Raw genomic sequence first — 19,008 nt, 5'->3', positions numbered from 1 at the left:
TTATAGCTTCTAATTAAATTGAATCATAATTCAGAATTATTTTTGGAAATGTTGACAAATTAAATGTTTCCACGATTAAGTGTTAATTAGCAGTGTCAATAGAAAATGATACAGCACCGCCACATGGTGAAAAATATTGCCAGGGCATTAACATTCTTCAGTTATAACAAATATCCAGCTAGATAAATTTGCTTCAAAGCACCTTCAGAAATAAGTATCTAAGCAGAGATAAGGTTTTCTATAGTTGAATGATTACGATACAGTCAACATTACTCATGCATTCAGGAGACCAGGTTGTGATGTTTTATCAGTTAAGATTTACAGAGAAAGACTTGCTGGATTGAGTCTAAAAAAAATTGCTGAATGGCCTTTTATTCTTGCTATACGACTCCATGACTACAAATAGTAGGCAATACAGCTTCTCAAGATTATGGCTGATCCTCTTCATTAGCTACAGCGAGAGGTTAAACAGACTTGGATTGTTTTCGCTGGAACGATAGAGGTTGAGGGGAGACCAGATAGAAGTATGTAAAATGATCAGGTATAGATAGGATGGAGTGTCAAATCCTTTTTTGCAGAATAGAAACATCACATACTAGAGGGCACAGCTTTAAGGAGAGAGGGCAATGTTTATAGGAGATGTGGGGGGGGGGGGGGGGGGGGGGGGCACGTTTTAATTTTGCTTTCCAATCAGAGGAGACGTATGCTGGAACATGCTGCCAGGGGTACTGATGGAGGCAGATACAATCACGGCCTTTAAGAGACGTTTGGATAGGTATATGGATGCGCAGTGAACTGAGGAATATGCATTATGTGCAGGGAGATCTTGGTTGGTCTTATCATCATGTTCGGTAGACATTGTGGGCTAAAGGGCCTGTTCTTGTGCTATACTGTTCTATTAACCACGTTACCGCCTCATCCCCATATCCCTTGATTGCTTCTGTCTGTATACAAATCATTTGTCTGGAATATCGTCAAAGACTAAGCATCCAGGGCCCTATCTAACAGAGAAATCTAAAGATTTTCTTCATTCAAATAGCAGCTTCCTAGGTCCAACAGTGTGCTCTCTAGCTCTAAATTCCGATGGTTAAGGAATTCCATCCTCCAAGAATTGTTTGCGCTTCAATAAGATCACCTTGCATTATTCTAAACTCCACAGTGCTGGCCAATTTTACTCCTCCTCAATGACACCCTTTTATCTGTGGAATCAATGCAATGACTTTGCAGGTTTTTGGTTTTATTATTGTCATGTCTACAGTGAAGATCTTTGTTTTTAAGAAGGAACTGCAGATGCTGGAAAATCGAAGGTACACAAAAATGCTGGAGAAACTCAGCGGGTGCAGCAGCATCTATGGATCGAAGGAGATAGGCAACGTTTCAGGCCGAAACGTTGCCTATCTCCTTCGCTCCATAGATGCTGCTGCACCCGCTGAGTTTCTCCAGCATTTTTGTGTACCGAAGATCTTTGTTTAGCCTGTAATCCAATCAGATAACACTATACATCAATACAATCAAGTCAAACACAAGTACAATAGAGCAAAGGGGAAGATACAAAGGCAAAGATAGAGTGCAGAAAATAGTCTCAGCATTTCAGTTATAGAAAGACCATTCAGAAGCCTGATGACAGAGGAAGAAGCTGTTCCCGAGTCTGGTGGTGCACACTTTCAAGCTTCTGTATCTTCTGACCGAAGGGAGTGGAGAGGAGGAGGCATGACCAGGATTGGACAAGCCTCTGATTATGTTAGCTGCTTATCCGAGACAATGTGAAGTGTAGATTAAGTCAATGGTAAGGGAGAACAGTCCAAGATGGACTGGGTTACATCCACAACTCTGCAATTTCTTGCAGGCTTGACCACGGATGTTCCCCAACCAAGCTGTGATACAACCCAACAGGATAATTTCTGTGATGCATCAGTAGATGTTTGCAAGAGTCATTACAGATGTGCTGAATTTCCTCGGTATCCTTTGGAAATAGAGGCGTTGGTGTGCCTACTTGGCTCGCAATTCAATGTGGTTAGGCCACAACAGATATTGGCAATATTAAACATCAAGGAATTTTAAACTCTCAACCCTGGCAAGTAAGCACTTTCTTAGGGTCCTGAGAGAATTTGTTTCATGTGTGGTTTCACAAAATGCCCTGCATAACAGCATCATAGTCTCACTTCCCAAATATGGAACACCGGCTGAGTTGGCTTGTTAAATATATTCCCTTTTGTTTTCTTGCTCACTTGGCCAAACAGTGTCATTTAGAAACAATTATCCCCACAGTAAGTGAAACACTTCAGCAGAGGTATAATATAGATTTACCACACTTCCTCCAGCTTGCTCTCCCCTACTATAATTTGGCTGAAGGGTCCTGATCTGAAACATTGCCTATCCATGGTCTCCAGAGATGCTGCCTGACCCGTAGTGTTATTCCAGCACTGGCTTTTTAAATCTAAATTTGGGAACAGGGCGTTGGGAAAGTTCATCGAGTCTTCATCCAGCAAGGAGGACACAGGGTGAGACACCTCAAATAAGTAAACTAAATGATGAATGCGTCTTGATGTTATGTCTGGAAAAATAATTTTGAGCGATGGAACATGAAAATGAAATACTTCTGCTGCCAACGGCATATTAAGAACTCAAATTGCTCAATCATCTGCAAACTGAAGTATGTTTAGGAAAGAACTGCAGATGCTGGTTTAAATCGAAGGTAGACACAAAATGCTGGAGTAACAGGCAGCATCTCTGGAGAGAAGGAATGGGTGACGTTTTGCGTCGAGACCCTTCTTCAGAAGTATTTTGCCTTACTTACTTTCTGCCCACTGCATATCCTTAACACAATAGGTTGCTGGGGAGGTGGTATATCACCAGACAAATTTCCTTTCTTACACCATCCCTCACATTCTTAAGTTACAACAAAGATGACCATCATGAAAGAACATACTGATCCTCAGAAAAAGTCGTCTTAACGCCACAATAAGTTCATAAATTTAGCAAAAACAGCCCAAAGCACATTCTTGGCACTTACACCCCCAATGGAAACTTGGGGGGGGATGAAAAACATTCTGCAGGAAAATTGAATAGTGACCAAGAATTTTCCTATCTAACAAAATACTATGTAAAACCGCACATGGCCTAGTAGAACCAAAGCATGAAACGGGGCATTCCAAAAAAAAAAAAAGAGGCTGAAAAGCATCTATACATTAAACAAAATGATGAGTATTATGGTTCAAAATTATCATCATGAAGTTTCAGAATTAATCATCACTGTTCTGCACAGGATACAACCCCAATTTTGTTAGTCCTTGCTGTCTCCTCCCCTTCCTCAGCCCTCCTGCTGTCTCCTCCCATCCCCCAGCCTTCGGGCTCCTCCTCCTTTTTCCTTTCTTCTCCCCGCCCCCCCATCCCCGATCAGTCTGAAGAAGGGTTTTGGCCTGAAACGTTGCCTTTTTCCTTCGCTCCATAGATGCTGCTGCACCCGCTGAGTTTCTCCAGCTTTTTTGTGTACCACCGCTACCTACCTGTTGCACTCAGCAGTTCAAATGTTTAGCTAATTACAGGTTTTTAGGAAGTCAGAAAAAAATCGTTTCGTCCAACTTTTGATGCCAACATAACACAAAATAAATCTGTAGATTGAAATAGATCTCTTGGTTATGCTTTGCAATGTACAAAACAGTTCAAGTACCGTTCTTCGAAATAAAGATTACCAATCTTTTCAACTTTTCAAATCATCAAGCAATGAGTGAATGCATCACACTTACTCCACATTACTTCTATATAAAAATTACAGAAATTAAAATGAGCACGTGGCTTCCAAAACATGCCAGGGGAAATTCATTATTTGCAGTTTGAAAGAGTTAGAATTTCTCACAAAAAAAGTAGGCATAGAATTGCATGAGTGTAGGTCGAAAGACTTAGACAGCTGATAAAGAGCAGTTGCCTACATCATGCAACTGGGGCAGACCAATATCACATGGTTACCACTTTATAACAGGAATTATTGTAGCAGCATATCAAACATGTATTTAGTGGAAAACTAAATAGCCGAAACAAAAATCTCTAAATAGTCATCACATACAACATGTTGCATTTGCACAGATGTTTTCACATGGCAAACTTTGATAAAACATTAATTTACAAATTACAGATCTGTGCAAAACGACATTACCAATCCATGTTCAACGCTTCTACAGTAGATCTGGAACTATCAGCGATACAGAAGCCATAATGACAGCTCTGGGAGAGAAAATAATGGCTCCGTTCTCTGTTCATTTCCCTTTGCACTCACTACAACGGAAAAAAGGTTGAATCAACAAAGAAAACACAAATGTCATGGTTGAAAATAGATCTTCAGATGCTGTTCTTCAAAATAAAAAGTTATTTCGAACTTGATCTCGACCCACGTAAGGAATTCCAATGAGAGAGGAGAAGAGAGAATGACCAGGGGTGCGAATGTCCTTAATTACATCATTTAATTGGCTGTTTTTGCAAGATAGCTTAAGGTATCATACACTGCAAGTTCAAACCGTATGAAATGAGATAAGATTCAAAGTGCTGGAGTAACCATACTGTTGATATGGTTTCAGCCCGGTGAAATTGTAACACTGGAGTATACATAGCATTCAATACACAAATTTTTGTGAGCCAAAGATGATCAAATAAAAGCTCTTGTCCTGTTACAAGCATTCAGGAGTGATGGTTGGCATGAAAAAACTAACAGGTGGTAGGAGGACGCTCTAAGAATGTTCCCATCCTTAACAGTGGCAGAGCTACGCCAAGGCTGAATGAAGCATTTGAACCAGAAGTTCCAAGAATACAATCCTTCACAAGGTCATGCTATTACAGAAATCTGTTTTCACACAATTAAATTCATTCCGCATAATAAAGATAGGACTTGGAGCACTGAAGACATCAATGGTTACAGGACCAGACAATACCATGGGTGTTGTGCAGATTTCCTCTCCATAACTCTCTACACCTTTGCCTATACTGTTCCAGTTTGGTTCAAACACTGGCATCTACTGGCACAGTGAAAAATTGTCCAAGTAGTCATGCCCATTAAAGCATGGTACTAGGACAACCTTTCCAATTACTGGTATAGGTTTACCCTGAGTACTGAGGTACAGTGAAGTACTATGTGCTAAACAGGTAAATCATCCATTTAGAATCAGAATCAGATTTTATTCGCCAAGTATGTTTTCCAACATACAAGGAAATTCACTGGCCAGGTCAGGCACATTTTAACATAAACATCCACCACAGTGACTCCTACACATTCCTCACTGTGATGGAAGGAGAAATAAAGTTAAAGTCCTTCCTTTTGTTCTTCCTCGGTTGAGGGCCTCGAGCCCTCCGTTGACGGGACAGTCTTGACTCCCTTAGCCGGCGGCATTCAGGCCCTCCGCATCGAGGCGTTCAGCTCCTGCATCGGGGGGGGGGGGTTGTCAGCTCCCCCCGCGCCGGGCGATTGAACCTCGCGTTGGAGCTGGACTAACCTTCTGCGGCGTTGGAGCTCCCGACTAGCCTCTCCGAGACTGCGAGCCTGAGATGGTAAGTCCGCAGGCCGCGGTGGGAGCGATCCCAGGCAAGGGATCCGCTCCGATGTTAAGGTGGGGCTCACGACAGTCCGAGGAGGCCTCCAGCTCCAGCGATGGTAGGCCGCAGAGCCCGGAGAATGTGACCCGAAAAATTGATCACATCTCTGGGAAGGTAAGAGCTTGAAAAAAAGTTCCCCCCGATTCCCCCCCCCCCCCCACCCCCCCACCCCACATAAAACAAACCGAAGTACATTAAAACAAACTTTTAACAAACGCTAAAAATAACAAAAAGATGAAAATACGAACAGACTGCCGGCAGGGCTGCCATCTACCCGGCGCCCCTGGTGGTCAATTTACAATCACTTATCAAACAATGAGTACTTTTTAAATATGAGTAGAACGTAATGCAAAAGAAAAAAGGAAATAGTGCAGATTATTAAACAGTGCAGATTATTAACAGCTAATTAAAGCTAGAGAAAGTACAGATAAAAAGAGGCACAACGTGGTAGATTGGGGGATCAGGAATACATTCTGAGCATTCAAGAGATCTATTCAAGAACATAATAACAGAGAAGCAGCTATTCATGAATCTGGTCATACATATGTTCAAGCTTTTGTATATTCAACCCAATCGGATAGAGAGGAGAAAGGAAAATGACCGGGGTATAAATAGTCCTTAATTACATTAATTGGCTGCTTTTCCAAGGCAGCATGTAGTGTATATGGAATCGATGGGAGAGGGGGGTTTATATGATGGACTGAGCAGCGATCACAATTCTTTATAGTTTCTTATGATCATGGGCAGATAGTAGACATTGAAAATATATTGATAAGCATTCATTGTGACTGAGGCAGTACGTGTACTGCGGGAGTCAGTGATACACTAAAGTGTTTTCAAGTAACAGCTAGTTATTTGTGCGAGGGTAGCAAATGATGTCCTCCTTAGTTAAACCCTCATGCCATAAAATTGACAAAAGTTTTGCCATACATAAATCATCTTGGAGAAAGGCAGGCATCAGATTATTACAAAAGGTTGTAATGTGCACTAGTTACAGCTCTTGAATGCCACATGTGTTTTCCCACCTGACCTGGTGCTTCTAGTCTAGTTACAAGAGTAAACACTGTGGGCTATGGGGAAAAATGGTGTCCATTGTTGCCGATTGTCCGCTGTAACAGAGTGAGTGATTATCATTGAAATGACTGCATGCGGCGGGGGGAGAGATGAGGATCGGTGGAGTCATTAGTCATAGTCCGCAGGCAGTTGGACCAAGTGTCAAGCGACAGGTGAGGCCGGAAAGCGGCCGAGGAAATTGTGTGTGCCGGCGGCCTGGAAGCAGCCAGGGAGACGTTGCGGGCCCCGGGTAGCCCAGCCTGGAAGGGGCAGAGGTGGAGTCGGCAGCCCAGCCTAAGAGTAGCAGGGGCGGTGGTGCGCCTGGCGATTAAGGTAGGTAATTTGGTCCGCAATAACCGAGAGCCATTATAACGATGCCCATAATAAAGAGGATTTACTGTAATGTGGAAAACTTGACAACTAAATGAAACAAAGGAAACTCAACAATAAGATAACAAAAATAAATTCTAGCCAGGATATAAGCAGTGCTCCTCTGCAAAAAAAATCCAGGCGATCACCAGGGCATTCTATATAATCTCACATGAACTAGAAGAATGTAGCCGTACAGTTTCAAACCCCGGAAAATGCAGGTATTTTGGACTTACAAATTTTCACTATATGGCAATCGGATCTTTGGGGTACAAGCCCTTGATTAATAGATTTCTTCGTTAAAACAAAGTATGCCAATCTCCATCCATCATGATTTTGCGCTTCCTCCAGCAGTTTTGACTTCCTTACTCCCACAGTTATTACGATTCACCACATTTTAGTTTGCGTATCCTTCAAGATACGCACAAAAGGCAACATGCTATAATCAGTAATACCAAACTGGATATAATTAACATAACGTGAACATTTAGTGTACATTTGCCACTTGTTCAATCTTGCACCACTGACAGCAATCCTTAGTATTGCAGACATAATCAAAGTTTGTACCAAAACATTGACAAAGTGTACTATGTTAAAAGACAGGTGCATTAATGTTGAGAATGGAAACAGGATTAAGTGCTGGTTACAATATCAGATGGCATGTTCAATGGCATGTTCTCTCCATTTTGATGATGACCCAGGAAAATGTGAGATCCTATGGCAGGACTTGAAAGAAAATGAGGCATATCATCTATCTTCTGAATGTGCCGATACCTTCACGATTTGAGCATTTCAAGAATTATGCAAATCTTTGTCCAGTGGCATAGGCAGCAAGTACAGACACTATGGCAGCAGAAGGTTTTTCAAAAGGCACCAAAACAAATCAGAGGATAACAATCTGATAACATCCTGTTAACCTTATTACCATGTCATTATTTCAACCCATGGATGAGGGTGTTATTATTATGCTCAAGTCTTACTATCTGCAGTACACCATTCCAAAGTTCAACAGCCAACATTTAAAGCCCACCCATTTAAAATTGCAAAAGATGGCTACACTCGTAAACAAGTGTTTCGTGCAGAAGAAACTGGCTTTTTGTTTTAACAAGATGTTGCCCTCATACATGGCTACCAAGGGATGAGGCTTCAAGACTGACAAACATCACCTTACTTTTCTCCAGATGAGCAATGTTTCTCAGTCTCTGACAAGTGGGCCTCCTCCATTACCTGGCAGGGGAGCGACCATGATCAAAAAGGCGGTTCTACCTGGACGAGTCTATCCCATTCGATCCAATTTGAGATACCAGCTACCAAGACAGATGTGTGCAGCAATTCATTCTTCCCCCGCACAATTAAAGCATGGAATAGTCTTCACCCTACCATAGTTACCCAACCAGACGCAACTAAATTTGAGGTAGCTCTTCTTCTCCAAGGACCCTTTTTTGCTTAAGTCCACCCTCCGCCACCTCCAGTTTAAATTCCATTTGGAATATTTTGGAGGCCCAAAAACCAAGAACCAGTCCACCATAAGGAGAACCCGAGAGGTCTTAAAGGAATATTTAAAAGGCACAATATCAGTGGCGTGGTAATCTATCCAAAAGAAAACATGTAGAATGGCTTTGGTCTTTCATTGTTTCTCCCCTTATCCAAATATTCATCAATGTTAATGTTCACAAGCATACTCCTTCATATGTGATGCACTAAGATACCTGCAGTACCCATGAATCCTGCGGTATGATTTTTTATTAAAAAACAGACACCATGAATCATCCAAATTATTTGGCATAAATTCAATGAAATTAGCACATTGTCATAAGAGAGGAAATCATGTGTAATAGAAATAATATTTATCCCCCCAAAATTCTCTATTTAAAAGCAAGATATGACATCTTGTTTTTTAGTAGAGCATTTGAGTAGAGCATTTAATAGACACTCAAAATTTCTATAATATTTACCTGCATGTCTACTCAGGAAGGAATATGGAGAAAAAGTGAGAACAACTGGAAATCATATACATTTTATTTACACAGAGAAATCGCAGTCTAAGCTAGTGTTGCATTTGAGGGACTGGATTAAAGTATTAATTCAAAAATCAATTGGCAGAATACTGAACTTCCTAAAACAGCATCTCAATTTTTGGCATGGAGTAAATGTATTACGTTACACATTTAACATAATGCACATGTACTGCATGCCGAGTGGAACAGAATTTCATTCTATCCTAACATTTGGATTCAATTAAAATGTTAAACGTTTGATATACATTACATCCATTCTACAATTAGGCCTTTTATTCTAAATTTCTCAACTCAACTCACTTCAAACCTCTGAAGGTAGACTTTTTCCTCCAGCCCCTTTGCAATACTCCAACAAATAAAACACATCGCCTTGGGTTGCAATTCTGGAACTAGTCTCTGCAACTGGGCTGGGTTGTAAACACAAACCCAGGAGTATGCTTGCTTGCTAATTAAAAATACAACACATCCTTTGTCATTATTAAAGCAGATCAGTAAAATATATTGCTTTGTTTTAACATGCCAGGCATAGCAACTGTTGGATTAAACTGAAACCTGCTGATTTGAGTTTTGTTTTCCGGTCATATAATGATGAGCCAAATCAACAAACTGCATTCTTAGGAGCAGCGTTAATGCAGTATAACGTCAGTGTATCAGACGTAATTGAACAACAATCATCATGTATACAAATTGGAGAGCATCTTATAGATGGAATGAGTAAATAATGGCAGCTTGCATTTTCAGTCCAGGTTTATTTTTAGCCTAAATGGAGCGGTTTAAATTTCAACAATCTCAGTTTTATCCTCAAGTCCACAATTCCCGTACTATTCATACCTGGGCAGCTCACCTTTCCAGGAGGAAACAAGGCTCCCACTATGCACCTTTCCAAACAGTAACAAATAGTGTGTTCACTGCTGCAAATCACAAAAGGCCAGGAGGACCCCACGTACAAATAAAGCAGCTGATTGATTTAAAAACATAATCAGCAAAAAGGAACAAAATTAAAAAGTACACACATGGTCTAGCTTTTAAGGAAGAATGCAATGATGCTCATTAATAGAAAAACCCCCATTATAAGATGGCAATTCAAAATTAGACTCGTGCAGCTCTAATTTAAATGTACTTCCTAAAGTTAAGGTTTGATAAAACTGTAGTTAAGCATACATGCAGAATATTTCAATATAACGAACACACTTGAGACATTTGCATCATGGGAAAAGAGAAAAAAGGACATTTATTATTTCTGTTAAATTGAATTTGTAAAAGAAAATCCTCCTGCACAGCATAAAAGTTTAGATGAAGCTTTACTCCAACTACAAAAGGAGCTAGGGTCCAAAAGGCAAAACAGTGTATAGCACTAAAATTAATAAAAATACACTTGAGATTTTTACCCAAAAAAGAGCAACAAATTTACTTTTGCACCAGTACACAAACTAAATGGCTAGCTTTTCATTGCCTCTCCAAGATGTAGGTACTGTTAATTACACTGGGAACAGGTAGAACAAGAAAAGGTATCAACTTAAAGAAGTTTCAGGCAAAACAGACAGCAAGGAGCTATTAATAAAACATTTTTAATATGCCAACTTATAGTAAAAAATTAAAATATGATACTAATCATTTGTTACCTAATACCTGACCATTGGGGTCTTCAAACAGAAATAAAATAGCAATTATTTTTTTGTTTTAAATCACAATTTTCTAAAATAACAAAACTCACTTTTAAAACAACAACAAATTTTAAGCAGAGCCATTTCAAGGGGAAAAAAGTACAATAAATGTTGCATGTCAGCTTGGAAATGGTAGTGCAGAATTGCAAACAGAACTCGCAGGTATCAAACAAAGTACCAGAGAGTGAAGACATGTTTGCAATGCTTTGTGGAATGCATATTACTTCTCAAGAAATAAACAGTAAATTTACATGAAATAGCTCCATTAGTACACAGATCACAATTGCATGTGGCCATGACAAGCATCCAATTCTGAATTCACGCTCTATAGAATAGACCTTCAAATTTAATCAAAATGGAGACTTTGGAAATGACATATTCAGTTTTCAGAAGAGTGGACTGGAGCTCAGATTTATGAACCAAAAACACAGGCTCGCCTTAAAAGGATCAGGCCCTTCAGCCTTAATCGGAAGTAGCCTTTCATAAAAGTGCCTGTGAATTTGCCTTTATGCGAATATATGCCATCTTAGAACAACCATTGAAATTATATATCAGGTACATATTTTGAGCAATTATTTTTTTAAAGAAGAAAACTCATTTCCCACCGGGTTTGCAAAGATATGATGCAGAGATACACATGAGATTGTTACAATGGTTTAATGCGTGTACATTCCACGTACGTACAGAAAATCTGGTTCAAAGCCTTATCCCTTAAAAGACACTGAGGGCGAGGTGGGGGGAGGGGAAATAGGACAGGGAGTAAAATACATTTGTTTTAGCTGAAGGTCTGCATTGATTGATTCAAACTCAGGATTATGAGGAAGAAAAGCAAAGACATTTCAAAAGTTAAAGGATAATTACAAAATCAGGACCGAATAATACTTCATGCACTGGTCTAACCATCCTTCACTGTCGAGCCCTACCTCTTCTTAAGACGCCACACTTCCTGTCTGCACTGTCATAGAACATGGCCAAGGAGAATCACAGAGAATATTACAGGAGAACGAAGCTGCTGGGCCTACTAAAAAAAGAGCAGTCCACCAAATCCTGTTCATTTGATCTTTTCTTCGATGCCCCTTTAAAAATTCTCCTTTATTAAATATTTATCAATTTCTCTCAAAAGAGATGTTATAAATCCTGTTTGCTGCTGCTTATTGTCAATTATTCTTCAATTTTGCAACCGGTTTGAGCAAAGGGGGAAATTTATACTCTGTTTTATTTCCAAATATTAAACCTATTGTCTTCAGGTACCAATTTGTTTAGCAGTGAAAACTATTTTAACAAGAAGATTACCACTATAAAAATTCCTTCAAATCAGTATTTTGTGCTGTGGTCTTAACATGATTCCTATCATAATGTGCATAAAACTAGACAAGACATCACATTCAAACAGTGGCCTGACTAATAATTTGGATTGATCTAGCCATCTCTCTGCTCTTTCACGGAAGCCTGCCATTAGTAGATTATGAAAAAATGATGAGGCACAGATAGGGTAGACAGTTATACCTTTTCTCCCAGGGTTGGACCATCAAATAATAGAGGACATCGTTTTAGGTTGAGGGAGGCAAAGTTTAAAGGAGATTTGCAGCAAAATGTTTTTTACACTCAGAGGGTGGTGAGTGTCTCGGGCGCACTTCCCGGAGGTGGTGGTTGAAGCCGATATGATAGCGCCATTTAAGATACTTTTGGATAGACATATGGATATGCAGAGAACGGAGGGATATGGATTATGTGCGGGTAGGTAAGAGATGGTCTTGGCATCATAGATGGACATAAAATGCTGGAGTAACTCAGCGGTACGGGCAGCATCTCTGGATAGAAGGAATGGGTGATGTTTATTGTTGAGACACCTTCCCATCTTGGCTTCATGTTCGGTATCGACATTGTGGGTCAAAGAGCCTGGTCTTGGGCTGTACTGTTCTAGATTCTATAACAGTAAGCCCAAATACTTAACTCTCCTACATCAAAAGGTAAAATCTATTTTACTAAAAGTCTGATCTTGACCACTTCCTGTATTGATTTTAGAAAAAACGCTGCCACTTACTGCTGTGATTTTTGACTATCTTACTCAGAGTCCCCCTTCGCTGCGCAGGACAAGAGGATTTTTCCCATCGATGAAAAATAAGAGTTATTAGTGTTTAAAAAATGTTGAGATTCTTTCTCCTGAAGGCCACGCCCCTTCCAGAGGGACTTCCAGACAAAACCCAGAAATGTGGAGGTGCCTCAGTTCTCTGCAAGATGGGGGAGCGAGAGGTCGCAATTCTCAGTCTGAGCTGTGAATAACACCGAACACATGTCTACTAAACTGTGAGTGGTTTTACTGACCTATCAGTGCCCTTAATGTGGTTTGAAAATGTAGTTTGAAAATGCAAAAATGTGTTTTGGTTTGAAAGTGCTGAAGCTGCATTGCCTTTGGTTTTGAAAGTGCTAAAGCAAGCTGCCTTGTCTTTGTTTTTGAAAGTGCTGAAGCAAGCTGCCTTGCCTTTGGTTTTGAAAGTGCTAAAGCAAGCTGCCTTGCCTAATTAGAGTTGTCTTACCTAATTAGAGCTGCCTTGCCTTCTATATAATTAAAAGTCTAATCTTGACCACTTCCCGTTTGCGCTTTATATTGATTTTAGAAAAAACACTGCCACGTACGGCTGTGATTTTTGGCCATCTTACTCAGTCCCCCTCCGCTCATCAGGTGCCGAGGATTTTTCCCATCGATGAAAAATAAGAGTTATTAGTATTTAAAAAATGTTGAGATTCTCTCTCCTGTCAATCATGCCATGAAGGCCACGCCCTTTCTGGTGGGAGGGGGGGAGGGACTATAAAACCCAGAAGTGTGGGCGTGGCTCAGTCTCTGCAAGATGGGGGAGGGAGAGGTCACGACTCACTGTCTTTAGTGGCCTTGCACCCTGCTTGAAATGGTATGAAACTGCACTTGAATTTGGTGCACTTGAATTTGGTGCCCTTGCACCCTGCTTGAAATTGAATTTCAAGGAATAGCCGTGAGTCAACTGCGAGCCCACCAGCTGTGAGTGAGCTGCCAGCACAACAGGCTTGAGTGACTGAGCCGCCAGCCCAATAATCCATTCGGCCCACAATGTCCATACTAGCCCTCTGGAAACCAGACCCTTCAGCGTACAACACCCATACTAGCGTTCCAGAAAGCCCCCCCAACAGCCACCAATATTGGAATTGGTGGAGAGGTGGAATATTGCGCTGGGGGACCAGCCCTCCCGTGTGATGCTGGGACCCAACGGGTCCCACTTAGTCTAGCATATTCTATTTTTATGTCCATTAACTTCATAATCTCTTAAAAGTTGTGTCAGTTAAGGCAACATTCTTATTCAACATCGACACCCATTTCCCCTTTCATCGGACATCTAAGTATTTCAAGCAACCCTTCTGTTATCCAAATAGTTTTTGCCACATCTGTACAGTTATGCCCTTAAAGCCATGTGCCGATCATTGAGGTGAACAATGATCCTGACACTGAACTCGGATGTTTGCACCTCCTGTTAATAACATTTATTAACCAGTATTCTGACAAATGTTTTAACCCATGCCGTTCCTGGGTGGTATCACCATTCGACACATGCAGCACATTTTCACAACCCATATCCATTTGGAAAATTTAAACTCACACAAGCAGTAAGTACATCCTTTGCCAATATACTGTGCTCTACAAAAAAGTCTATTGGACACAATTTGTTTGTCATAAATCAGCTGACTGTTCTTAAATCGGCTCTTTAGAAAATATACATTTTACCCAGAAGTATGATCTATAGTGATTAACCAATTAATGATATTTAAGAGACCAGTTAATAATTACATGGACTTTCCCTCTCCCAGCAGAAGATAGAAGTAGTATATTGGCTAACTTCAAAATCCTATATTAGCCCATCACTTCCAAGAGATTGTTTTAAAGTGCTATTTTATTTCCTACTACAGGTTGAAGTGGGCAGTAGGTTTACAAAATATAAATATTTTAAAAAATAATTATCTCCAAAGGATTCTTGGTCTCCATTATTGCTGCTTATCAAAATAGTGGCTTTGATTATGCTTTACCTGACTGCAGTATCTACTCCATCACCCTTTTGTTCTCACTTCAATCAAGAACATTAGACAATTCAGATGAAGAGGGAGGGGAGGGGAGGAAAAGTCTTTCAATCCATCAGGTTTGCTCCACTCATGGTGATTTAGTCAAGAGCATCCTTCCCCCTCCACCTGATCTGTTAGTGGAAGGAATATCATGTTCCTTTCCTATCTCCACAGCCTTGGCATCGCCTTGAACAGTGGGCTTCGGTCCTTCACTGCTGTCTCCAACACCAGAAAATACCAGTTATAAAATGTTTTTTTGAAATAGGAATATTTGCATTATGGTAGAGCAGAATCTCGCTAATCTAAATGTTATAATCTGCATTACAATAGGAACCCCTGATTGCCAGCTTGAAGGTCTCAACCTGTAATAATTCTGAAAATGCAATTTACAGCTTTACAGGAAAAGTTCAGAAAAAACTCAAAATATTTCACACATTTTATTCATGACCATGAGGGTTGCTAGAACATCCTGTATGATCACATGACTCGTGGTGCCAACACATGGTAAGTTTTGACAACGTTTATTCCAACATTCGTCACATCATTCAGTCCTCTTCCGTCAGGCAGAAGATACTAAAGCTTGAAAACACATTTCCTCAGATTCAAGAACAGCTTCACTGTTACCCAACTATTGAATGGACCCCTCATAAATTAAGGACAAATGGGATTTAAATGAATTAAAGCATATCTCGTCTCAGAAGAAAATATTTGCACAAACATCAAGTTATTTGAATGTCGAGGAGCATAACCTGGAGACTCAACACTATATTTGGCAAACCTCACCACACATAACACAGCAATAAATGGCATGTTACAACTGAAGATCTGCCAAAACCCTTTAAAGATGTTTTTAACAACAATTCCTCTTAGCCTAATAAATAGCCAAATTCATTTTCCAAGTAGACACCATAACTAACCTCAATACAATGGTCCAGTATATCAATCAACACCAGCAAATGTATCCAAAAAATTATTTAAAACTTGTAGGACAGAACGCCACAGGAGATCCTTCTTCCCTGTGGCCATCAAACTGTACAACACCTCCCCCTTCTGTCATTGGGTAGACCGAGACTGGGACTGACTCCCACCACCCACCCTCCTCCCCAATCTTTGCAGATCCCCAATCCTTTCCACTCGTCACTTTAATTTAATGTTTCTTGTATTTTGTGTTTTTATGATTGTTGGCAGATCAATTTCCCTCCTGGGATAAATAAAGTTATATCATATCATAATATAGATGAGATTTATACAGGGTAGACACATAATGCTGGAGTAACTCAGCGGGACACGCAGCATCTGTGAAGAAAAGGAATGGGTGATGTTTCGGGTCGAGGCCCTTCTTCAGATTTATACAGGATGTATGGTGCAGTATGAACCCAGTTTATAGATTCAATTTCTTGGAAACATGAAGCACAACTTCCAAGATCAAAATTCACTTCAGTCCATTGTCACCCAATCAATTTAATAACACTGGCCTCATCTTGTGACAAATGCCAAAACAACTTTTTTGGACATATTTCACAAGAACAGAGAGAATGTGGAAATCTAATTACAGAAGTTTTTTTCCTCAGGAAATAATAAGCATAGGTTATATCCCAAGGAACAGCAAATGCCCCCCAAAAAGAAAATCACAAGACCATGTCATGCTTGGGAAAAGGCCATTAGATTATCTTGTCCAATGACTTCTTTATGAAAAATAACTTGTTTTCTCACATTATGTTAAAAGTATCGACAACATGAAGCTTGAATGAATAGTATTTAGCATCTGGAAGAAAAAACCCCCATTTAAAACACTAACTATATAGAAATGTAAAGGAATCTTCATATATAGACAATTAAACCTGATGCTGCTTATGGTCAGTCAGTCTAAATTATAAAAGGCATCCAACATATGTTGTGGATCAAGTAGAAGCAACATATAATACTACCTACTGAAACAAGGAAGAGAGAGAGAAATATTTCATCTATCTAGAGCTGGAAAAAGCTGTTACAGCTTCACATGAAAATTATTTTCCATTCATTCCACAAGATAATGCTGAATAAACCTCTGCAAATACAACTGCTCTAATTAGTTCTCTACCATTAGTAGTGCCCATGGACCAATTGTTTTAAATACATCAAGGCATTATAGTCTTTCTCTTTCTAGAAATGTTAACAGTATAACAATTATTAATGTACAATATCAGTGAACTGGCTCTGCACAAATTCTCATCCTTACACCATTTCTACTGATGGGATTAATGTCAACAATGTAACCGATAAACAGTTGGTGAACCTTTCACAAATGCATAAGGTCTGATTCAGTGAAATCAGCCAAGAAACATGTACAATATATAATTGAGCAAATAAAAAAGGATTTCATGGCATTGCTAAATATAGATGCAGTTCATGTAAAGTTCAGATTAAATCCTCCACCTTTCCAGTAAATGAAAATCACAATAACAAACTGTGTACCACATATCTGATTACTATAAGATATTTGAGCATCAAATTATGAATCGATTTAATCAAACCAAAAATAGGAATAGGGAAAGTATGTTTTGAAATGTTGACACGGCTTTCCTCGTTTAAATTCTTAAAAAAAAAAACAGAACTGTGCATAACCTGCAGTGTACTTGAAGCAAACTAATATGTCAAACTCTATTCAAACAATGTATAGAAGCATAAAAAGAATGGATTTCCAACGATATATAGGCCAGACTTTACATCTATATTGATGTCGCAACAGATAAAATTACTTAGCAGAACCAGACTGGAGGGAGCGCAGGAAAGGTGAGGGGTGGAGACAGAGGGCGAGATGGCATCACAGAGGAGTGGGTTTGATAAGTTTCTCACAGGGTTTTGGAGGGAGGGCATCTCCGCGGTCATTGTTGACACCTGTATTAGAGGGGTTTTTTTTACCTTCAGGCTACCCCAGTCCCACTCCAGACCCCAGCAGCAGCAGCAGGTCCCACTGGACTCACTATTTCGCAGGGAGGGACTTGGCCGCCGCGACTACTGCGCACGCGCGGCCCGCGCCAGACCAAGGACACACTGCGCATGCGGCGAACGGTCAGCTCTGGGCCGCCTCTGCGCGTGCGCCGTGCCCGCAGCCCCTCGGGCCGCCCGATGGCTGCGCGTGCGCTGTGCGTGCCCACTATTTGGCAGCGGATGGACCGGGGGGGGGGGAGATGGTTAAATGGCACCGAGTCTTTTCCCCTCATCATCATCATCATCTCCTCACCGGGTGAGGGAGGACAATATAACCCCCCCTACCCCCAAGCCGTTGGTGTCGCAGGGCCCCTCTCCCAGCCCGTAATTCCCAGCCGCCGCCTCAGCCCATTCCCCGGCCAGGCCTCAGGCCTTGAGCTACCTCATCACCTTTGGGCGATGTTTCCCCCCCCTCAGCCTCGGGGTGGGGGCGCGGACACGGACACAGACACCTGCTGCTGTTCCCGCCGCCGTGAGTGCGGTCGCCCCGGGGGGTGAGGGGGGCGGCTACCCCCGAGGCCTCGTCCGCCCTCTCCAGCCGCCGCGATTGCCTACCTTGATGGTGGCCCGGGCTGTGACAGGAGGCGGGCCGCGGGCCGTGGTCCGTCCCCGATGGTGTCCCGAGGATGGATGGAGGGAGGTCAGGGTTTAACGGGGCTGGCGGCGCGGGATGGAGCACCACATCCACCTTACACCTGCCCTCTGACCGGCTCGTGTCCCCCTTCCCCCCACACTAACTCACTTTACAGCCCCCCCCCCCCCAGGGTCTTAATGTGAGGATGTCCCAGACCTGCCCCTCTCGGGGTGGGGAGAGCGGCCGCCGAGCCGATTAAAAGTTAATCAACAATAAAGCAGAGTGCCTCCTCTATCTCTCTCTCTCTCTCTCTCGCGATATTGCAGGCAGCAACCCCCCTCCCCTCTCCTCACCCGGTAGCCCTGACCCGGGGAGCAGCTCCACTCACCTACACACTGTTCGGCCATCTGCTCGTCCTCAACTCTCTGCTCCTTGTGTGCTGAAATTACAACTTACTGCAATTGATTTCCTCCACCACCAGGGAAGAGAGGATGTCGATCTGCGATAGACACAGATCTAACTGTGTGCTTCTTCGGGACAAATAAGATTTATCAACTGAATTAACAATTTTTTGGTATCGGGATTGCCACCCAAATCGCCAATTCTCTCCAAATTCTCTTCAGTGATGCTGCCTGTCTCGCTGAGTTACTCCAGCATTTTCTGGCTCTGAGTTTATTTTTCATTTGGGGTGAAA

At 41.4% G+C, this 19,008-nt stretch overlaps 1 protein-coding gene across 5 annotated transcripts in view; it reads right to left on the bottom strand.

Moving 5' to 3' along the window:
• tlk2 (tousled like kinase 2) overlaps positions 1-18,780 on the bottom strand; it is an 88,984-nt gene extending 70,204 nt beyond the window's left edge. For 2 of the 5 annotated variants that reach the window (XM_033035110.1, XM_033035112.1), the window contains exon 1: positions 18,703-18,780. In XM_033035110.1, the coding sequence (XP_032891001.1) occupies positions 18,703-18,721 (19 nt within the window). In that variant the 5' untranslated portion in view covers positions 18,722-18,780. Of the gene's footprint in view, positions 1-17,671; positions 17,767-18,295; positions 18,469-18,702 lie in introns of those variants that run through there. The other 3 variants (XM_033035111.1, XM_033035114.1, XM_033035113.1) reach the window with 3 other exon arrangements.
• Between the last annotated feature and the right edge of the window lie 228 nt (positions 18,781-19,008).

Source organism: Amblyraja radiata, chromosome 16 (assembly GCF_010909765.2).
Source record: "Amblyraja radiata isolate CabotCenter1 chromosome 16, sAmbRad1.1.pri, whole genome shotgun sequence".
Classification (NCBI taxonomy): domain Eukaryota; kingdom Metazoa; phylum Chordata; class Chondrichthyes; order Rajiformes; family Rajidae; genus Amblyraja; species Amblyraja radiata.
The sequence above is the reverse complement of the archived record's forward strand: the minus strand, read 5'-3'. Positions and strand labels throughout refer to the sequence as shown.